Below are 23,513 nucleotides of genomic sequence, written 5' to 3'. Positions count from 1 at the left end.
ATTCGTAATTACTCGTGGATCAATATTAAAAGAAAACACATCGAGGAACCAAATTAAAAATCTTGCTTGCGTAAGGGAAAATGTAAGAATATTAGTTTTAATGCTTTAAATAAGAGAGAAGTATGAACGAGAAGATGTGTTATTTAAATAAAAAATAAGGGAAATAGTTCTCTCTGCAGGTTTGAATGAGTAGATTCACGAGCACAAAGAATTGATTTTATTTCTTACAAAAACCTTTCTACTTGTATCAGAAATTTGTTTTGATTTAATTTAAGCAATTATTAATAGGTTTACAAAACACTAATCGATTGGAATTAGATATCACTTACTGGTTGGATCCTGTTTATCAGCAATGCTGCCTGAGTTTGACTTTTTTAAAAAATAAATTAATAAATCATTCTCCCCACATTGAACGTCAATTGTATCTTTCTTTAATTAATTACCGAAAATTACATATATTTTTGAAAGTTTTATCAGAAAATTTTGATTTTTTTTAAAGAAAAGAATCTGAATTATATGCAAATATTTGTAAGTAAAATGTAGAAATGGTATTGGTGGTGTCACCTTGTTGGGAGTGCTACAGGCTACAGCCTTTTACCTCGGAAGTTCCAATTGAAGCTCATAAAATTATTACTTTGAAGCTCCAAACGAAGCACAAAAAAGAACTACTTCATTAGTAATTAATGAGGTATAACAAGAATCATTCCAGCAATCTTCTCTCTTTAGTTTTCGGTCCAATTATTTAAACATAAAAATTAGGAAGTGCCTATTATCTCTGCACCAACACACACACACACTATATATATATATATATATATATATATATATATATATATATATATATATATATATATATATATATATATATATATATATATATATATATATTTTGGTTCTGGTCTTGGTGTGGAAGTTGACTAGCTATATATGTCTCAGAGACTCGTTTGGGAGTGTTAAAATTATCAGTTAAGTTACTGTGCAAATATATGTATACACACACAGAGACACATGATGAAGCTTATATTAATTATAATAAGAAAAAATGATAAGTGTGTTGTTGAGAGATTTGAGAAATAGATACAGAAAGGGGTATAATAATTGTGACATGAAATATTGAATAGATGCATACCATGTGTTTGATATTATGTTATACCCAGAGAGCTTATAGTGCATGGAAGGGTTGAGAAAGTTAGGTAGTGGGAGTGTTGTTATATTTGGTCAAGGAAGAGTCATGGGAGGAGAGAAAAAAGGTTGTAAAAATAGGGATGAATTTGAAGGCTGTCCGGGTTGTTCTCCATTGTGGTGAGACCAAGAAAAAAGAACAAAGAGACTTGGTCAACCTCTCTCTGCATGCATGCAACCTAAATTATTTCTCCCAAAACTCCTATTCTTGGCTCTTCCTTTTCTTCTCTCTTTTCCCCATTCTTGCAATGCCATCAAAACTTTTCCACCCTCCAACCCTTCATTCTTCTTCTTCTTCTTCTGCACCCTCTACACTATCTCCTAATTTCTCCTCCATTCTGGGCCAGCCCCTCTTCAGGGCGCGCACGCCGCCCCTAGTGCCTACCATTCACTATGGCACTGAGTGGTAGGCATTGCTGGATCATCTTCCTCGTTTTTCAAGCACCCTTCTTTCTTCTCTCTCATGCCGCTTCTGACTTAGAATTGCTCCTCAAAATGAAAGAAAGCTTGGAAAACTACGGTTCCTCCTTGGACTCCTGGAACTCTACCACTCCTCCTTGCACCGATGGCCATGCCAACTGGCGTGGCATTCTTTGCTACCAAGGAAAAGTTTGGGGCGTGAAGCTTGAGAACATAGGGCTCCAAGGCCTCATTGACATAGATGCTCTTAAGGCCTTGCCTTACCTAAGAACCTTGAGTTTCATGAACAATAGTTTGGAGGGTTCATGGCCCGAAATTCACCACTTGGTTGGTCTCAAATCTATTTACCTTTCCAATAACAAGTTTTCTGGGGAGATTCCTTATAGAGCCTTCGAGGGGTTGAAGTGGTTGAAGAAAATTTATCTCTCCAACAACCAGTTCTCCGGTTACGTTCCAACTTCGCTCACCATTTTGCCCAGACTCATAGAGCTGAGGTTGGACGGGAATGAGTTCACTGGTCAGATTCCCCGTTTTCATCCCCTCAACAGATTGAGATTGTTTAATGTTGCTAATAATCAGTTGCAGGGTCAGATTCCTTCTACCGTTAATAGAATGCCGGCTTCTTCCTTTGCTGGTGAGTCACCACAAATTCCAATCTCCCCCCTATTCCATTATTACAACATACGTATAACACGCCCATAAACAAATAGATAGAACGTTAAAGAATTACATTTTAAACCTAAATCAACTTCGCAGAACAAAATCGGTTTGTAAGGTGAGGTTTATCTCCACTTATGTATTATAAACTTGCGTTATCTAAACCGGTACATGAACTGAGCAGGTAATGAAAGGTTATGTGGTGCCCCATTGGAGTCATGCACACCGAAGCCCTCCACTGCGAGCATGGTTGTGGCATTGGTGGTTGTTTGCGTGGCGGTGCTTGTGATTGGAATAGTGGTGCTCATCATTCACAGAAAAAAGAACGGACCGTGTCAAGCGAAATTGGGGAGTCCACCCAGCAGCATGGACAAAGGGCGTCTGAGGGACGTGGGTGATGAGAGCCGCAGGTCCACAAGGTCAATGAGTCCCTCAGACAGCAGAAGAGCTGATCACTTGAGACTCTCTTTTCTGAGAGATGACAGAGAAATGTTTGACCTGCAAGAGTTGCTGAGAGCTTCTGCTGAGATTTTGGGAAGTGGCTGCTTCAGCTCTTCATACAAGGCTGCTTTGGTGAATGGGCCAACAATAGTGGTGAAGAGGTTCAAGCAGATGAACAATGTGGGGAAGGAAGAGTTCCAAGAGCACATGAAAAGGCTAGGAAGGTTGAGTCATCCTAACTTGCTTCCTCCTGTGGCTTACTATTACAGAAGGGAAGAGAAGCTCTTGGTCACAGACTATGTTCACAATGGCAGTCTCGCTGTTCGCCTTCATGGTGTGTATTATCAACTTTTTTCACCCTTTTTAGTTCATGAATTGAAACTGATTAGCTCTTCACCATTCCTAAATTGTCCCTCTCTTCGTTGAAGTCAAGAAGTTGATAGATAGACCGAGAATTTTAGGAATGGTTGAATATGTTTTTAGTTTTTAGACTTTGAATTGGAATTTGTTACAGTCTCAAACTTTGATACATTTTGATTCTTAAACTTAAAAATGAATGGATATGGTCATTCTATCTTAATGACGTTAACTTTCTTTTAAGTGTTAAATGGTATTTCAGGCTAACATTTGAGTTCTTTACACCATTTGATACGTTTCAGCTCAAATGTTAACCTAAAACTCATTTAACACGAAAAAAAATTAATATCATTGGATTAAAAGGACTATATCCATTCATTTTTAAAGTTTGGAAACCAAAATGTATCAAAGTTTGTAACATAAACAAATTCTAATTTTGCAACCAAATTTAGTGACTAAACATATTTAACCCTTTTAGGAATGAAGTCATATATGATATATAGTTCTGGTTACTTGTTATGGTAGAGATAGTGATACATAAATGGTTACTTGTTTCAGGACACCAATCCCTGGGAGAACCAAGCCTTGAGTGGCCAATCCGGTTGAAGATTGTGAAAGGCATAGCGAAAGGTCTTGAATATCTATACAGGGACATGCCAAGCCTAATTGCCCCACACGGAAATCTGAAGTCCTCTAATGTTCTATTGAGTGAATCTTTTGAGCCTCTTCTGACAGACTATGGTCTAGTTCCTGTGATAAATCAGGAACTGGCTCAGGACATCATGGTGATATACAAGTCTCCAGAGTATTTGCAACAAGGAAGGATCACAAAGAAGACTGATGTATGGTGTCTTGGAATACTGATTCTGGAGATCCTAACTGGGAAATTCCCTGCAAACTTTCTGCAAAAGGGTAAAGGGAGTGAGGTGAGTTTGGCAAGTTGGGTGGATTCAGTGGTGCCAGAAGAGTGGACCAATGCTGTGTTTGATCAAGAAATGGGGGCAACAAAGAACAGTGAAGGAGAGATGGGGAAGCTTTTGAAGATTGCTTTGAATTGTTGTGAAGCGGATGTGGATAAGAGGTGGGATTTAAAGGAAGCTGTAGTAAAAATTCTTGAGGTGAAGCCAAGGGATGATGATCAAGAAAATTTGTTAATTTCTTATGATAGTGATGCAGAATTGATTTCTTCAACTTGAAAATGTTGAGACTGCCTTAGTTATTGCTTCATTCCTCGATTTTATGTCCTTCTCAGTGACATGAATCAGATATGGATTAGTTTACCTGAGACATCTTTTTCCTCTCATTATCTTTCATGCTGTAATAATCATGCTTGCTCAAACCAAATGGAGGAAAAAGTAAATCAATGGAAAACATATCGGCTTCACCTTAAAATTAACAACCAATGGCCTGGTTAATTGTCTTCCAGAATATGCTTAAATTCATTTTCTAAATGATTAAGCATAGGTTTCCTTAACTATACATATATATGATTAGTGATAACATTTAGGGATGAAAGCAATAGGATTTACCTATTAAAATGATGCAGTTCTATGTAAACTATACTTATATGAAATTTTTGAAAAGTTACTAATAAGAACAAAATCAAGTTATAATGGAAATAACCAAAATTATATATATTTTATCTTTTTCTTACAAGTTATTCGTGTATTCATGTCTAAGTTTGACTCTTTTAAATAAATTACTCAAATTTAAGCATATTTTTTTCAAGACTAATTTAAACTTTAATTATTCAAGTAAACTATGTATGTACAAATTCACATTTAACATTAAATTAAGACTTAGTTGCACTTTATATTGAAAAAAATGAAGTTTTCAGAGGATACGTAATCTGTTTCAGAACACTCATAACTTTTTTCATCAAATATGGGACATGTAAAGCAAATTTATAAATAAATTAAACTTATATAAATTTATGAAAAAACGGTTTAAGTTGTTTAAATTATAACATTTAAATTTTTTTTAAAAAATTATCTCTGTATATCTCCATTTTCTTTTCTTTTCGCCTTCTCTCTTCTATCTTTCATGTCTCTCTCCCTTCTCTTCTCTATTCTCTAGTCTCTCTCCTTTCCTTTCAATCTCTTCTACTTTTTAATTATTTAATATTAAATTTTGAAATATAAATATTTAAAAATTGACTAGTGTTTATTTATACATAGTTTAAGATTAAAATTATAAATTAAAAATATATTTTAAAATATTACGTATCGTAGAAGTTAAATTCTTATCCAAGATTTTTTTTAAGAAAATTGATTTGATTATCTAAAAGAAATTAAAATTAAAAAAATTAGCAGAGATACTTAAGTTTCAAATCTTTCAAATTCTTTAAAATTTTAAAATTCATTATCCATATAAATATTTTATCGTTCCCTTCCGAACATAACATATAATTCTTGGAATCCATAACTCAATTAAACAATAATATTCACAATAATATAAAAAACTCTTTTTGATATTTTTATCAAACAGTTTGTGTGTGACAAAAATTTATCAAATTATTTACAATTCTCAAGATTTCATTCACTTCACTATCATGTATTTTCGTTTGAATTTCAATCTCAAGTCAAAATCAACTCACAACTTACTCAAATCAGATTCCTAATGTTTTTGAACCTATAGTTACTCATAAAGTTCTAATTCTTTGAATCATCAACAACAAATATGCATTAAGATCAAGAGTCTAAAAATACTAATGAATCATTTTTCATTCCAAATACAAACTTCATTTATATTTTATTTCAGTTATAGGTTCAAAAAATATTTTCCAACACCTCAAGGGCCAACAATCAAGCTATGGTTGATCAAGGCACAATACACATTAAACATAGAAATCAAATACTACCATTAAAATGGAAATATATATATATATATATATATATATATATATATATATATATATATATATATATATATATATATTAATAATATAAATTACACAAGAATTCAATTTATTACATCTAATGTCAACAAATAGGTTTCGTCCTCCATGGTAAACTTAGGGTTTACAAATTGAAGAGATAGAGACGGTATTAGAATCATAGAGAAGAAGCAAGCCCTCTCTCTCTCAAGGTTCTTAGTAGGTGGAATTGTAACGGCTGACACTTCATGCTAGAGCATGTGTCCCCCGGTTAGGGGTGGGCATGGATTGAATTTTTAATGATCCAATCCACATCTATTTTAGATCCAAATAATTGGATTAGATTTTTAACCGAAATCCATTTTTTTTAGAAAAAGTAGTTTGGATTTTTAAAAATTCAGATCTAATTATTTGGATCAAGATTTAAATCCAATCCAAATATTTGGATCAAGTTCAAAATCCAGAATCTATTTTTTATAAAAGAAATTTAAATTGAATTTTTTAAGACTTGTGTCATTAAGGCCAACATGACTTATTTCGTACAGGTCGCTAGACAGGACCTGTATGAGTCGTCAAGCCGACCCATCCTAGTCCATCTGAGTCTTTGGGCTCGTCGTGCCCGTTCGGGTCATCGGGCCCGTCGTGCCCGTTTGGTTTTTCGGGCCCGCTTGGCCCATTCGGTTCTTTGGGCCTGCTTGGCTCGTTCGGGTCATCGAGCACGTTTGGCCAGTTCGGGTCTTTGGGCCTACCTAACCCGTTCGGGTCTTTGGGGTCGCTTGACATGTTTGGGTCATCGGGCCCACCTGGCTCGTTCGGGTCTTCGGGCCTGCCTTACCCGTTCGATTCTTCGAGCTCGCTTGACTCGTTTGGGTCATCGGGCCCACCTGACCCGTTCAGGTCTTTGGGCCCGCCTGATCCGTTTGGGTCATCCGGCCCGCCTGGTCCGTTCGAGTCTTCGAGCCCGCTTGGCCCGTTCGGATCTTCGAATCTGTCTGACCCGTTTGGGTCTTAGGGCCCTCTTGGCCCGTTCGAGTCTTCGGGCCCTCATGACTCGTCAGGTCATCAGGCCCGCCTGACAGTTCGGGTCATCGGGCTCACCCGAATTTTCTGGATCGTTAGGCCTGATCGACTCGTTCGGTTTGTCGGGCCCGCCTAGCCCGTTCATATCTTTAGGCCCGCCCAACCTCTTATGGTCGTCGGGCCTGCCCGATCCGTATAGGTCGTCGAGCAATGTCCATTTGAGTGTGAATTTAGCCTAGTCCATCTTAACTTTTAGCCTAACCCAAGCAAAAATTTAAATTGAAAATTTGGATTGGATTTTTTGGATTATCCATATTTGAAAATCTTGATTTATAAAATGAATATCCAATCCATAAAATATATAAAATGTAGATTAGATTGAAATCTAGATCCATTAAATGGATTTTAAATGGATTGGATTTTTAATAAAATGGGTTTTAAATAGATTGGATCAGAGCAAAAGTGGATTGGATCAAAAAAATTAGATCTTTTGTCCACCCCTACCCCCGGTGATAAAGCAATGTCACCCAACTCTATAGGTGAGTCTTATTTTTTGTTGTCCAATCATATTTTCTTGAGTCCATACTTATTTTCCTCCACTAAAATTGTTTCATGTTTACTTATTTCACAAACTTAAAAGATATTAGAGATACAACAAACACAAATAACTAAAAACATAAGAAAACACAAAAAAATAAGATAAACTTGAAAATAATCGATATAAAAGTTAAGAAATAATTAATATTATTAATGAAAATAAACACAAAAAATAGTTAAAAATAGATGTTTTCATTGTTATAATAAACTTTTCGCGTCATTTTTTTAATCATCGTTTTATATTCATTTTTAATTCAATTTTTTTCTTAAAATTTATTTTAATAAAATCACTCATTACCACCTATAATTTGAATCACATGTATAAAAATGATTCTAGCTTAATCATTGGTCTCAATTTTGATTTTTGGGTATACAACTCAGAAGGACAATTAAATCACTCTTATTAATCATACTAGGATTGTCTCATGTAAAAAAATACATATTGTTTGTTTCAAGTGTAGGATCAAACATCCATTTAAATAATTTCTAAGTTCTTCAAATCTCTTATCCTGCTATAATTTTAGTATGCCTCGTTGAGAGATGAGATACTAAACCTAGAATTATTCGATTAAAAACAATAAAATAAATATTATAATTAATGTTAGATAAAAGTTAATTGATTTTAATCCTAATTATTTATATTGTCGAGCGCCGAAAGACCGGACCATATAGTACACATATGATCTCATATAAGGGTAATGCAAATTAATAATGTCAACTAATAAAAAAATTAATAAATCTTAAAAGATAGTTATTTACTGTACATAGGTGTTTTGGATGGAATAATCATGTAAAACATAATATATTTTTCTTTACATAAAACATTATACATACAATTATCGTGTAAACAAGAAAAAAAATGCACATACATTGTACATACAATTAACGTGTAAACAACATAACATTATAAAACTAAATAAAAGATAACTTGTATTTTTAATCCCATATTTAGTATATGTTTTAATTGTAACTTAGTCTGTGTTGTGAAAAAATTGTAGCATAATGTATTTGTATTGACTATTTTTTGTTTTATAAAAGCCATGTCTAACTTCCTAAAACTAATTATGGTTTTTTTAGTGTCAACCACTTCCCAAGATTATCGCTATGTGCTGTGACTTGTGATGGAACATAACATGTACAAGATGTTGTAGTCGTCAAATTTCACTAATTTCGGAGGGTAATAACAAACAAAAACTAATAAAGGGTTGACACTCTGCAACAGCAGACAAAATTTCTGTTAGAGTTAAGAACAATGCTTAAAATGGTGCTGACAATAGTCACAACTCGTTATAGTTATTTGTACACTTACGTTTACTAAATTGTCTCTTGGAAAGAATCAAAACTAACTATATAAACAGAAAACTTGGGGGCCAATACAAGAAGTTGGATTGAATTCATCTTGAACATCAATTTTTTTTCTGTGGTGAATACTTTGAAGTGTTCACAAGAAAAAAATAAAGATGTCAAGATTGATTCAGGAGAAGAAGATAGGTGCAGGACGTGTGGTAGCAGTGGCAATTGAAAATAACAAAACAAGCCAATATGCAGCAAAATGGGCTGTTGATAATCTTCTTCCCAAAGAACAAGCGCTCTTACTGCTCTATGTTAGACAAAGAGCATCTTCCATTCCTACACCAAGTAATCATTCAACCTCCATTTCATATAATTCATTGTTCTATGCCTATATGTATTGTCTGATATTTTGCGACTTGAATGATTATTATGAATGCAGCGGGAAATCTTGTACCTCTTGATGGCAACGATGATGTGGCTAGAGTATACATGCAACAAATGGACAATGAATCTAAGGAACTTTTCGCTTCGTTTCGAGTCTTCTGCAATAGAAAAAGTGTTAGTTCTGACACATAATTGCTCCTTTCATTTCGCGTGTTCATGCCATTAAGAGGGCTTGCTATCAATGAAATGAGATTCACTTTTGTTGTTGTTCGGAATCTGATTTTTTTTTTCTCTAAATTTATTTCCTTTTCAATGTTTTAAAACAGATACAATGCAAAGAGGTCTTACTGGATGACGTAGATATAGCCACGGGATTAATAGAAGGTATTTCTAAGTTCGCCATCGAACTTCTGGTACTTGGGGCACCTTCAAGGAGTGGTCTTGTAAAGTAAGTATTCCCTATTCATCAAACACTAATTCAAACAACTATGCTTGATCTCGACCAATATAACAAGCATTAACAAAAACAATATTGCAATTACAACAATGGTTAATTGGGTAACGATGAAAAACACATTGTATGAATTTGACTTTGTTTTAAGATCAAATTGAGAGACTTTGGCGTAAGAAGATTAGGTACAACTATGATGATAATGCAGAATTCTAATTTTTGAAAATTTTGTTCATGACAGAAGATTTAGGACATCGGATGTTCCAAGTCTTGTGTCGAAAGGGGCACCACCATTCTGTACTGTGTACATAATTTCCAAAGGAAAAATCGCATCGGTGAAAACAGCTACTGCTAAACCTCCACCTCCACCTCGTAACACACTGCAGCCGCAGCAATCTCTCCAAACTCCTGGGAGAATGGATCCACACCTAACACGCAATCCTGCCCTATCACGACGTATGCCAATTTCTCTTGTAATCTTTGGCTTATATCTCTTTGTCTAACTTTTTTCTAATTTTTGGTAAAATTGTTCATAAAACACTGCATTCATATGTATCTATGACAGCATCATTGGAGAAGGCATCATGCATTGCCCGCCAGCAACCAGCAGATGAAGACGAAATAATGATGTAAGTACCACGTGAATCCGTAGTTGGAGTGACATAAAGTTATTATGAACAAATGACACATTTCAATTTCATAACAAATATATAAATACACAAGCACCCCATCCATATTAGGAAATTTCCTTCACGGTACAAAAGAAAACCAGAAATCATTGGTGATGTGATTGGAGTAGAAACCTTGCATGTTCAAATTTCAAAATCAAATAAGCTGTAATGACATCATTTCCCTTTAAGGAGCACCAAGAATGCTAATTACCAATTTCAATGTGTTCTACCATGGAGATGTACACGAGAGTTTGAGATTGATGAATATTTAAGCTTCAGAAAGATTTCAGGGCTTACTGAGAGGACTAACCTGATATTCTGTTGACAGATCACCATTCACAAGACCTGGTAGAGGAGGAAGTTACAGATCATACGAATCCTCAATCGCTGACTCTGATATTTCATTCGTGAGCAGTGGAAGGCCTAGTGTTGATAGGATGTTCCCTTCATTTTACGATGATATGGACTCTTGCATAAATCCCCGGCTTTCTACAGGCTCAGATTTTGATATGAGAAGCTATGGCTCTTCATTCTCAGGAGCCAAGTCAATTGATCATGGTGACTTCTCATTCAGTTCACAAGACAGTGGGACATCAATGTCATCGTCCATATTTTCAGCTTCAGTAAGCACTATACATATATATTTTATAATCAATACGCCAAAACAACCATGATTGATTTTCTAACCGTTTCAAGACCAAGATTTGACAAATATCTTCGCTAAACCATAGGATGAAGTGGAAGCTGAAATGAGGAGACTGAAGCTAGAACTGAAGCAGACAATGGAAATGTACAGTACTGCATGCAAGGAAGCTATGACAGCAAAGCAAAAGGTACCTTACAGATTTTTATTTAGTCGAAACATGCAAATTCTAAGAATACCACTGCCATGTCATGAAGTTGATAAATGTAATCTATTAAATATGTACTGACTTATTGGCACTATTCTCAAAAGGCACTGGAACTTCAGCGTTGGAAAGTGGAAGAACAAAGGAAAATGGAAGAGTCACGATTAACTGAAGAAACAGCATTGTCAATGGCTGAGAAGGAGAAAGCAAAATGTGTAGCTGCCATGGAAGCAGCAGAAACATCTCGAAAAATTGCAGAGTTGGAAGCACGAAAGAGAATGACTGTAGAATCTGGGCAGAAGAAGATGACTGCAGATATTTTTTCACACAGTCCTGCCAGGTACAGAAGGTACACTATTGAGGAAATAGAAGAAGCAACGAATATGTTTTCGAACTCTCTCAAGGTCGGTGAAGGTGGTTATGGGCCAGTCTACAGATGTGAACTAGATCACACACCAGTTGCAGTGAAGGTATTGAAACCAGATGCAGCTCAGGGACAATCACAGTTTCAGCAGGAGGTATGGAAAACGATAACAGAAACTTGTACATGATTTATGTTATATAGAACCTCTACTATGGTGTTTCTATCCCTTGTCATTTGAGGTAATCAATGGCTTTTGCAATTGGTGCATGCAGATTGAAGTGCTAAGTAGCATAAGGCATCCACATATGGTTCTTCTCCTCGGAGCGTGCCCAGAGTTTGGGTGCTTGGTGTATGAGTATATGGCTAATGGAAGTTTGGATGATTGCCTCTTCCGGAGAGGCAACAAAAGAGCTCTTCCCTGGCAGCTGAGATTCCGAATTGCTGCAGAGATTGCAACTGGGCTCCTTTTCCTACACCAGACAAAGCCAGAACCACTTGTGCACCGTGACTTGAAACCTGGGAATATTTTGCTTGACCGTAACTTCGTGAGCAAGATCAGTGATGTGGGATTGGCCAGGCTTGTTCCGGCTTCAGTTGAAGACAGTGTCACACAGTATCGAATGACATCAACTGCTGGAACTTTCTGTTACATTGACCCTGAGTATCAGCAAACGGGCATGCTGGGAACCAAATCTGATATTTATTCATTGGGGATCATGCTTCTACAGATAATAACAGCAAAGCCACCAATGGGTTTGACTCACCATGTTGAAAGAGCTATTGAGAAGGACACTTTTGCGGAGATGCTTGACCCAGCCGTTGAGGACTGGCCAATTGAACATGCCTTGCGTTTTGCCAAGCTTGCCTTGGCGTGTGCAGAGATGAAAAGAAAAGATAGACCTGATCTTGGAAAGGTTGTAGTGCCCGAGCTCAATAAACTCAGAGACTTTGCTGACGATAACATGCCCATGATGATGATGTTCGGTGCTCCCACAGGACTCGGTTCCAGAAGCAACTACAACAACTCAAACTCCCCCCTTTCCTCAGCTCAAGTGAGTCACTGACATTAGTTAGTTTTTGTTTCTTTACCTTATATTGTTGTCACTAACATCACATGTTTATCTCGTAGGACTCCATGAGTGACGGGTCAACATCAGGAATGTCTGGATAGGAAGCCCGCTCAAGCTCATCGAATGCATAATTGTAAGGGATGTTTAGGCAGCTCATTAAACCACAATTCAGAAAATCGCAATATGCACTTCAACGCCTACCTTAGTTTATCCTAGAGAAACTTACAAGAGTATCCACCATGTCTACGACAGCCGATTTTTGTGAAAGTATAAAATACGTGGCTGGTCGTATGTAGCTTACAATTTGATCCAACTAAATGCAAAACTACAGATCTTCAAGGATTAACCTCGTTAAATGTACTATTGGACAAAACACTTGAAAAGAATTTTGTTAGGATTTCAATCAGAATAAACACAAGTCATGTTTGGCTTTTTCTTTTTCTTTTTTTGGTGAAGGTTGTCTCTACTTTATTCCTTAAATTGCGCCTTACTTTCTAAAACCATAGCCCATTCAGTGACGAAGCATAAAGGGCACGACAATATTAAATCATTTCGCTTCACGTTGAATACAAGTAATAAAATAATAAGAACTGTGGGAAAAAGATAATCTATACGAAAACTATTTAAATATCTAGCGACACCAATTGATCCATATAACAATCCAAGCCGGTTAGAATCATGTCAAGTTTTTATTACTGTATCTAACACGAGCTCTTAATACAAAAATTACAAACAAGCCTCTAATAACCAATGTAACAACTACGACTAAAAAAGCAAGGAGCTACTCCCAATTTCTTGCACTAATATTTGGGATGAAATCAAATAAGATTAACTGATTTTACGATAAAATTATGTGAAGAAACAGAATGTACGAGACTAATTATCAAAATTTCATTAAAACTTTTAACTTCCAAGCACTGACGACAAGGTGATTACAACTAAGCAGCACCACAAAATCACATCCTTCAGGCAGTTGAGCCAACTAGTTCCTTCAACCTGTTAGCTCAGTACCATCTTCTGGGGCGGCTGCATTTGAAGAGAACAGCAAATCAAATAATTTATAAAATCAAACAAAAATGTCAAAAGAAACTATTATAACAGGAAAGTTAAGAATATTTTCTTAATGTGTGGGTTTAGAAACTCCAATAATACATTAGCAAGGATGCTCCATGCTATGAGCAATAGGACTATTCTTATCATGCATTCTACAAGATCACTGAGGAACGTCTTCTGTTTACAGACTTGCCAGCAGCCCCACATCTTCTACACGGCATTTTGACATAACGCAAGCACCTAATGATTTCGTTAACTACAGTCTAATAAGAAGTCTTCCATGACACTGTCACCATAGTCATGAGCAGTGGGAAACAAATAGTTTTATACCAATCATTTCGTGATCATATGTATTGAGAACTAATCCCAAAACTGGCTTTATTATAAATCCTACATCACACACATGAACATCTGATGAGAGGTATGACCTATCACACCAAACTTACTAACAACTGAAGCGCAAGTAACTAGACACTACATTTCGGTATGTGATCCAAACCCTGATTCTACGAGCCACAAATTTGTAGATATTTTAATTTATATATCATGATAATAGATAATCTTGAAGGATTCAGTGTATGATTCTAAAAGTATTTCGTACCAAAATTGTTCTGAAGCAACTCCAACCAACAAGGAAGTATAATTTTTAAGCCCATTGATGGGGACATTAATAAATTCTTACCATTGCCAACTCTTCCTCATGTTTTGGAATAAATGCGGTATCAACTTTGCCGTTTCTGAAATCCTGCAATATGATGAAAATATGACATATATTAGATTTAGTAATTTAAACTCACTTCTGACCAACAGAAAATATTGCTAAAGGATACATGCTACCAAAAGTTCATAAAAGGCAACACTAACCTCAATGTCAAGGATAAGTTTATGATAATCAATTGTGGTAGGAACTCCTGTATCAAGACTCAAATTGTTAATTTAATCGTACAACTTAAAAAAAAAAAAAAAGATCTAGACTTAATAGTACATTTCCATCTAAACCTAGATTCTACCAGCCAAAAAAATCAGGTTAGTTATAAACCCTACATCACACACCAGCCTCTGCTGAGCCATGACCTACCACAACCAAACTGACAAGCATCTGATGTGGAAAAGGATCTAGATTGTAATAGTACATTTCCATCTAAACCTAGATTCTACCAGCCAAAAAAACTATATATACAAAAGTATTGCAAGAGGTGCAGCATCGTCTTAAAAATCAAGGGTCTAATATTGGAGATCTTTGTAACGGAGTTAGTTCAATGGATATGAATTCTTGGATCAGAAAACTGCACCTCATGCAATCTGTTTCAAACAACAGAAAACGAGGATTTGGTTCTTTAAAACAAACTTCTTTGTTCTTTGTGCAAGCATATTGACCAGGGAGAGAATGAGAAGTATTAGATTGTTTCAGCCTATTCAGGCTTCAGGAGTGCAATGGACCTACAGCAAGCACAGGTATTTAAAACAAAATTGAACTTGGTTTAAAATAGAATCAAGATCATCTTCAGATTCTTTTTAAAACTGTGTTTTAAATTAGCGATCTCTCTGAAAAAGTTCAAATGATATGATCCTTTGGGTTGCAACTCCTAGAAAATTTGTTTCAAACTACAGAGGGTGAGGACCTGGTTCTTTAATGATGCAAAGGAAAAGTATCTGAATGTTTTGGGTCTTTTTCGGATTCAGGCATGCAACTGGCAGAATAACCACAATCATAAAAATCAAATTAACTTACCTGTGATGACTGTGTCATCAAGAGCCCTTTTCATGCGTTCAATGGCTTTTTCTCTATTTGGAGCCCATACAATCAGCTACATAAAGTTCACAAAGTCAAAATAATAGTATGAGTTTAAAATAAAAAGCACACTTTACATAAAGTTCGGGGTAGTACACATCAAAGCCTCCTCACAACATAAATTGAATATAAATTGAAACTGGCATTTAGAATGTATTACATCCTGTTCATTTAATATTTTGAACCTCTCTTATTTTTTTAACCCATCCACTCTCCACTTACGTGGGGAAAAATGACCAATTATAAATCACATACCAATAGGTAATACATTCTCCTTTTAACAAATTCATTAAATTTAATTTTTATTTATTATAACATGTCATTTCTTTAATCCAAAAGCCCAGACATCAAGAAGAGAAGCCAACATAAAATGCAGTTGGGTTTTCAAGGAAAGGAGCATGACAAATATATTTTTGTATTATAGATTGATGTTGTTATTGATTACATTGAAAAGTACAGCTATTTATATACACAGGACAGAAAGAGGTTACACATATTTGATGTCCATAGGGAACAGACATAAATTATGTAGTATAACAATCCAGGGTAGGACGACAAATCAATGCTATAAAAGAGAACAAATAGGCTCACCTTTCCAAGAAGAGAGTCATAGCTTGGAGGAACAACATAATCAGGATAAACATGGCTATCCATTCTGACAAATGGACCTCCAGATGGCAAGTATGCTGTAATTCTACCTGTTATTTGAGGACGAAGTTTCCTTAGATTAATAAACTTTTTAAATAAAAGATTAAAAAAACCATAATACACAAGCACTTGGCACAACAATATTCAATGATGGAGAAGCTAATTGACCAAATGATCTAAAATATGGATGAAATCTGTTGCACTCTAAGTAAGCATTAAGCTGATATTTTGTTCACTTCTGACATAAACTTGCAGAAATACATCAAGGCTACATCAGGATACCTGGCCCTGGTCTAAAACCCTTAAAAGCATCTTCAGCATTGATACGACATTCAATAGAATGTCCTCTGAGCACAATATCCTCCTGTAGAAAAAAAAAAATGCATTAAGAGCAAGATTCTAAAGAATCAAAAGTAAAATATACATGTGTTACCTGTTTTACTCTAAGTTTTTCTCCCATAGCAACACGAATTTGCTCTTCTATCAAATCTGTTGAGGAAATCATCTCTGTCACGGGATGCTCAACCTGGCTCAAAAGAATAAAATAATGGAAATTATTCACACAAATATTGAAAATATTCCTTGGTTTCATTTCAAATAAAACAAAGTAATGACATAAATTAGTTTGAACCTGGATACGAGTGTTCATCTCCATGAAGTAAAAGGAACCCCTCTCATCCAAAAGGAACTCCACTGTCCCAACACCTATGTAACCAATAGATGCAGCCGCTGCAACTGCTGCATCTCCCATTGCCTTTCGCAACTCAGGGGTCAGGGCAGGAGACGGTGCTTCTTCCAACAGTTTCTGATTACGCCTCTGCATGAAAGAAAAAACACCATTAACAGAATACATTATGGCTACAACATAAACAGAAAAAGAGAAACTAAATCAAAACACCTATTTATGTTGCTATCTTACTATAAAACTTATTTAATAATAATATTAAATACACAAGATGAATCAAGTTCAAGGTTTTTAATCATGCATTTTATCACACGTATCTGCAATTTTTATCAAGCAATATGAGATATACATGGGAAACTCCATAGTGACAAAATATAACTGAAAAAATCATAAAAGAATCATTGTGACAGTGATGGCAGTTGCTTCAATTATTGCCTATAACATTACTTTAGTTTTTCACAATGCAGAGTTATTAAAAAGAAAATAAAAATTCTAGTCAGAAATGCATACCATACATATTTTAATTACTTTATGTTCAGTTTCTTATCATTAGTTCTCCTATGTCAAATTACAAGTTTGAAAACACAGTTATTATGTTATGCGCAATATCATTTTACGTAACTATACAAAACTAAGCAGACAGATAGAAATGAAGTTCAGTTTGCAGTACCTGGATGCTGCAATCACGTTCTCCAAAGTGAACAACATTACCATATTTATCTGCAAGAACCTGTATCCATGAAGCATAGGGGTAGATTACAACTCCAAACAATCACCAACAATCAGAAAGTATTAATCTTTAAGTAATTCAACAGGACTTAAGCACTTAATACAAGGAATTTGTCAAATCAATTATAAGACTGACTGTTTAGTCAATCACCATCACGTTTTTTTTTTCCAACCAGCTTTAACATATAGCCAGAGTATGTGGTTAAATAATTAACTGTGTTATCCGTGAAATTGCCACGAATACAAAATAAGGAACTTAAAAGGTTAACAGTATAAATTGTGGAATTTTTTAGGCTTCAGACTATCATTATTGACTGAATTTAGTTAATCAAATTGAATAATGACATCAATAGTATCTACTTCTGAGCCTCCAAGATAATCAGGACCTTTGTATTTGATGTAAACAAAAAACAATCAATTATTACATTTCTCAAATGCAAAAGTTCAAGTTCTTAAGTAAATACTAATTTGGGTGTTTTCCCCAGATTCCCTTAAAGATAGCATTACCTGGAACTCAATGTGCCTTGGGTTTTGAATGTACTTCTCCAAATAAACCCCATCATTGCCAAATGCAGCAGCGGCTTCACTCTTAGCTTGCTGCAAATAAATCAAATTGAAAAAAGAAAATCACCAAATGTGCATGTCTACTCTACATCAATGGGATAAGCTCTACTAGCCTACAACTATTTACAATAAAAAAAAAACATCTACCTTCCATCAGAATCCATTAAGATGGTCAAGCAATAAAACGGCTGTTTTCATTTCAGAAAAATTGCTGCAAGAAAGAAAATCCACAAAACCTTGTTCTAACAATTGGCCCCAAGCATTTTACTAAGAAATCTTGATCCATTACATAACTAGAAAATAGATGTCGTAAAAAACTGTCCTCAAGGTGCAAGCACTCCGACTTCAGTTTTTTTCCTTAAACAGATTTTTGCAAAAAAACTGGTTACAAAAATAAGGTGGTTATAATTGTAGGATTTTTAGAAGATACGCAAAGCTGCTTCTCAAAATAATCAGAAATTTGATTAAGATTCTGACTTTTTTTAAGAGGAAAAAAGGAACAAAACACACTAAGAAATTTTAAAGTGTTATGATTTCAAAGTAGACGTAATTTTAATGGAAAATATCTGAAAAAAATCAAACTCTTGATAATCACAGTTTCCATACCATAGCTATAACAACAGATAAGAAACTAAAGATTGTAACTATTTCCGTAGTGCAGACAACATAACAAGAAATACCTGCAACAACTTCACAAATTCATCAGGTTCTTTAGCAAGACGCATGCCACGTCCTCCACCACCAGCCGTTGCCTAAGAAACACAAATGGTTGCCAGTTTACAAGAAATTGTTAAACACTGTAAAGAAGAACTTCACAATTCCCATTTAATGAGAAATGAAATGAATCATGCGGAAGTCTGTAGAGACTAAAATTCTTTTCTTTTCAATGCACCACAAACTAGAATATACAGGATCTCTCAAGTACCATCACACTAAAGATTGGTCATCTCAAGCATCAAACTAGATATTTAAGGGTGATCCAATAGTAGTCCAATAATTCGTGACATAATATACTCAACAAACATTGCAAGAATAGGCTCTTACACTATTTTATAAAGTGGATTTAAATCAAACTCAATGGTACAAAACCAACTTCCAAAGTAAGATTTTAATCCATTTATATATTAGAATTTGGCCACATTTCTAGTCAATGTGAGATCACTAACAAAAAAAAATCAAATTGACCATCACTATAACTCTATCCATGGCCACAAACAATTACAACGTAACCACAATTACACATTGTGGATCCTAAGCAACAAGTGAGCATAGAGTTCAATCGTGAGAGTTCTATAGCAATATATAAAGGAAAGCAGAAGCATGTCCAAAAGGCTGATTTATACAAATGAATATTATTATTTTTATCAAGATCAATGTGTTACTGCCCTTTCATTTTTTTGCCAGTCTAATTGAGTCAACTATAACCCAACACCGAGTGTACACTTGGACAAAGAAAGACTCGACCCATAACAATGTTCAACTTACATTTAGCAATACTGCAAGGAATAAATAACAGAGCTAAGCAAGTGAAATTGGCAATCATTACTTTGAAAGAAATATCCTGAATCATAAACCCTCCTATTTAAATTTCCTTGAGAATGGGATATGTACACAAGTATACGATAAAAAAGTTGAATACATGTACATGAAACCCTATATAGAAGAACTTCAAGAAAAGTAGTACAGTTCCAAAAGGGATGCAATATGCTATTTGTCATCACATGTGTAAATTCCTCCCGTAGGCTGTAATTACAAAAGTCTGCAGAAGAAATTCTTTTTTTTCTTTTTTTCCCATTTTTACAATATATTCTCACCCTATTAAGGTTATAACTTCAAATTGGAAATTATTTTAAGGAAGGCAGAGTAAAGAAAAGGAAACTCAGACTATTTTGTTCAATTTTTGCCTAACCTCTCATAACCACAACACTTAAGGCCTAGAAATGGAGGGTTATACTACTTGGAGATGAAAATAACTTTTCTCATTATAACTGTTGGAAAAAATATAACACAAATGAGAGTGTGCCAACATAGAAGATACCTCTAACTCAGACATATTATTTTTGTTAAGAACCTAGCTTTCCTGGACCACTTTTATGATTCACACGTGAGATTACTTTGTATGCATAATGCAAGTGTTCAATGATCTACGTCAGTCCAAAACATTAGAATTAGCTTCAAATAGGCACAAAACTACAAATACAAAATAATAAAGCAATCCACCTTGATCATCACAGGGTAACCAATCTCCTTTGCCAGCCTGATAGCTTCTTCTGTGCTCTGTTCCATAAATTCAATTCATCAAATTGATGTCACAGAATCTGATATTGGCCTCCAAATTTAGCATTGAAGCTACTTACTAACAAGCCTCTAAAAATATACCTGTAAAAGACCCTCACTTCCTGGAACAGTGGGAACACCTGCTTTCTTCATTGTATCTCTGGCAGTTGATTTGTCACCCATAACCCGAATACTATCAGGCTGAAAGTTCAAACTAAATATTCAGCATTACCATATAATTTGAAAGGGAAATAATAAAATCATTTTTTCTTTTACAGCTGTATGAAACAAATTATCTAAATATACTCAACAGAGAAAACATTGAAAATTAAGATCAATTCATTCAAATAAAATAAAATTTGGGACAATATATAACTTGCAAGCCACCTTTGGCTTGGCCTACACTAATAAAATGCTTAAAAACTGAACTCTTCAAGCACACTCAAAAGCACATTTTCCGTACAGGTTAAAAATACTGTTATTTTAGCCATGTAATGCTTTCAGCAACCATAGCTTACTCGTTACAACTTTAAAGCAACCATGGATAAAAACTAAACAGAAATCCTCCTCATACAATTTCACTGTTTCTATATATTCCAATACTTCAAATATTTGTATGACTTAATGTATGTATAGTAACTAGAAATCAAATTACAGGCTTCAAGATAGTTTAAAAAACAGAAGCAAGTTTTAAAATTTAATAGGATAGATAGTATAAGCCTCGTTCAAACCAGGTAACTCAATCGTAAAGCTCTAAATTAGGAAAGTTTCAAGACAACAAGCAAACCAACATCTATTCTACACACTGCATAGCCTACTCACTTTAGGCCCAATAAAGTTGATTCCATGTTCCCAGCACATTTCAACAAACACAGCATTCTCCGCAAGAAAACCATAGCCAGGATGCAACATCGTGCACTTGTGGCTAATAGCAGCAGACAGAACATTCGGAATCAGCAAGTACCTGAACAGAAACAACAACAAAAATTACATTAACCACACGCAAATAAGCAAAACCACAAACAACAACCGAAACTAAAAAAATAAAAAGGCTGCCTAACATACGATTGGTTACTCGGCGCTTCGCCAATGCAAACAGCTTCATCAGCCAATTTGACATGAAGCGCGTCCTTATCAATGATGGAGTACACAGCCACGCAAGGAATCCCCATTTCACGAGCGGTTCGAATCACTCGAACAGCAATCTCGCCTCTGTTCGCAATCAGGATCTTCTCACCGCTACAAGTCGCGTGGAGAGCACCACAGCGACGCGTTTGGCGCTGTTTGCGAACGTGACTAACCTGACTTACTTGTCTAGGAAAACTCACTCTGTTCGTTCCTGCGACGAAACTGCATTGCGAACTCTTAATCCCTCCCTTCCTCGCAGATAAACCCTAGGTTGGTTGTTTTCCATTCAGATCAGAGTGAAATTAAGAGTTAGAGCAACGGAACGATGTTAAACGAACAAATTAATCAACAGACATTGTTACTGCGAGATTAGGAATTGTGATTTTGCGAGGGAAATGGAAGAAACCGAGAGAGTGCTTACTGCGATGGGAAGAGAAGGCGAGGTAACGGACTTGCACGCGGAGAGTGTGACTTCCATTTCCTGTGGAAAGAGACAGAGAAGGCAGTGGCAAATGGCGTGTGAGTGAGATATATATACACAAAGTGAATGGAGAGGGTAATGGTTTACCTATTTGAGATGATAGCAATGGTGTGAGTGTAAGAGAGAATGTGTTATTTGTGTTGTGTTGTGATGGGAGTGTGAATTTTGATGCGGGAGGCGATAGAAACGAGGGAGGTGCCGAATTGAAAGCTCCGCCTAAATCTAAATCTAAATGCAAAAGCTGGTTTAGTTGGACTTTGGCGGTTGGAAGGTGAGGGTGTTCATCTTCTTGCATCACAACCCTTCATTTATCCTTTATCATTCCACCAGAATGGACGGCTACGTGGCCCATTACAATTGGATCTTCTTTTCCTATTGAGCCTGATTCACTATAGCATCCTCAATTTGTCAAAATAAAACTTGATCCAATTAGTCTAGTTAACATTCTAGTCCAATACAAATTTTGACATGATCTTACTTCGTCTTACTTCTCGAACCCTTTAACAGTAAATAATTCTCGTACAACACATCTCTCCATCAAAGAGTTATAGATTTAATAATGTTGCAGTAAGAGAAGTCAATATCTACATATGATTACTTTCCATTAATGTAAGTAATGTTTTGTTATTATATTTAGAAATTTGTGATATGTACAGGAATGGTATGTTTTTGTGTTTTGTGTATGATAAAGAATGGTATGTTTATGTATTTCGTTTTGGACTTTTGTTTTAATATATTTTAATTATATATATATATATATATATATATATATATATATATATTATAGTTTTTTTTTTTCATAACCATGTTATTTTTTTATACACACTTTTGCATCTTTTTTCTAAATTGTTTTCATTTTCGTAAAATTCACTCAAAATCTTTAAAATATTTTTCCTCATAATATAACCTTAGTTACACATTATTGTTTTGTGTAATTATTCAAATAAAATAAAAATTAATGATAAAGAGAATAAATAGATAATAAAAATTGTTTCAATGAATCAAAATATTATTCAAATCAAATAAAAACTAATGATTAAAAAGAATAAATAATACAAGTTTTTATTTTACTCACTCAATTGAGGCTAAACACTTAAATTAGAAGTCAAATATTCTTCCGTAAACAAATGTATGACCTAAAAAGTATTTAATTTAACAAAATTCAGAATAACATTTGTTACATCGAAACAATTATATCATTATTTTTCAAATTTTCGACTATTCGATATATATGATCAGTTTTTCTATATTTTAAAAGATTTTTTCTTTTTATCATATTCTTAATTATTATTTTTGTTCTTTGCTCAACTTTATATGTTGTTTCAAAATATTTATAGGAGGCACATTTAATCATTATGACTTTTTTAATATTTTATAATTATTATTTATTTTATCATATACACTACTATTTAGATGGTTTTTTACATAATTATTTTTGTTTTCTAATTCATTATAGTAAGTATAATTTTTCTATCAAAATGGTATAAAGACATTTTATTTTTATAATACTATAATTGCATACATAT

At 34.7% G+C, this 23,513-nt stretch overlaps 3 protein-coding genes across 3 annotated transcripts; 2 read left to right on the top strand and 1 right to left on the bottom strand.

The window, feature by feature from the left end:
* Positions 1-963: 963 nt before the first annotated feature.
* LOC114179061 (pollen receptor-like kinase 1) lies at positions 964-4,346 on the top strand. Its single transcript, XM_028065264.2, has 3 exons — positions 964-2,236; positions 2,444-3,034; positions 3,616-4,346. The coding sequence occupies exons 1-3, from the start codon at positions 1,576-1,578 to the stop codon at positions 4,251-4,253; spliced, it is 1,890 nt and encodes a 629-aa protein (XP_027921065.1). The 5' UTR covers positions 964-1,575; the 3' UTR covers positions 4,254-4,346.
* A 4,548-nt stretch (positions 4,347-8,894) lies between these two features.
* Positions 8,895-13,043, top strand: LOC114178253 (U-box domain-containing protein 52-like). Its single transcript, XM_085671087.1, has 10 exons — positions 8,895-9,187; positions 9,282-9,400; positions 9,553-9,674; positions 9,919-10,133; positions 10,243-10,306; positions 10,677-10,971; positions 11,080-11,181; positions 11,304-11,714; positions 11,833-12,612; positions 12,690-13,043. Exons 1-10 carry the CDS (start codon positions 9,010-9,012, stop codon positions 12,729-12,731), a joined length of 2,328 nt encoding a protein of 775 aa, XP_085527213.1. The 5' UTR covers positions 8,895-9,009; the 3' UTR covers positions 12,732-13,043.
* A 231-nt stretch (positions 13,044-13,274) lies between these two features.
* On the bottom strand, positions 13,275-22,333 carry CAC2 (acetyl Co-enzyme a carboxylase biotin carboxylase subunit). Its single transcript, XM_028061814.2, is given in 18 exon segments — positions 13,275-13,634; positions 13,636-13,656; positions 14,366-14,428; positions 14,548-14,594; positions 15,416-15,491; positions 16,067-16,173; positions 16,406-16,487; positions 16,557-16,649; positions 16,755-16,940; positions 17,479-17,538; positions 18,045-18,134; positions 18,782-18,853; positions 20,322-20,378; positions 20,481-20,579; positions 21,201-21,342; positions 21,444-21,772; positions 21,928-21,987; positions 22,075-22,333. Coding segments are annotated over 17 exon segments (1,620 nt in total). The 5' UTR covers positions 21,985-21,987; positions 22,075-22,333; the 3' UTR covers positions 13,275-13,595.
* Between the last annotated feature and the right edge of the window lie 1,180 nt (positions 22,334-23,513).

Source organism: Vigna unguiculata, chromosome 3, assembly GCF_037176805.1.
Source record: "Vigna unguiculata cultivar grain cowpea cultivar isolate G323 ecotype 2 chromosome 3, ASM3717680v1, whole genome shotgun sequence".
Classification (NCBI taxonomy): domain Eukaryota; kingdom Viridiplantae; phylum Streptophyta; class Magnoliopsida; order Fabales; family Fabaceae; genus Vigna; species Vigna unguiculata.
The sequence above is the reverse complement of the archived record's forward strand: the minus strand, read 5'-3'. Positions and strand labels throughout refer to the sequence as shown.

Bases quoted from the DNA above. Each gene is read 5' to 3' on its own strand.
- LOC114178253 (XM_085671087.1), top strand. From the start codon at position 9,010: ATGTCAAGATTGATTCAGGAGAAGAAGATAGGTGCAGGACGTGTGGTA. The intron at 9,188-9,281 runs GTAATCATTCAA...TTATGAATGCAG, and splicing joins ATCTTCCATTCCTACACCAA to CGGGAAATCTTGTACCTCTT. The intron at 10,134-10,242 runs GTATGCCAATTT...TATCTATGACAG, and splicing joins CAATCCTGCCCTATCACGAC to CATCATTGGAGAAGGCATCA.
- LOC114179061 (XM_028065264.2), top strand. From the start codon at position 1,576: ATGGCACTGAGTGGTAGGCATTGCTGGATCATCTTCCTCGTTTTTCAA. The intron at 2,237-2,443 runs GTGAGTCACCAC...TGAACTGAGCAG, and splicing joins GCCGGCTTCTTCCTTTGCTG to GTAATGAAAGGTTATGTGGT. The intron at 3,035-3,615 runs GTGTGTATTATC...TACTTGTTTCAG, and splicing joins TCTCGCTGTTCGCCTTCATG to GACACCAATCCCTGGGAGAA.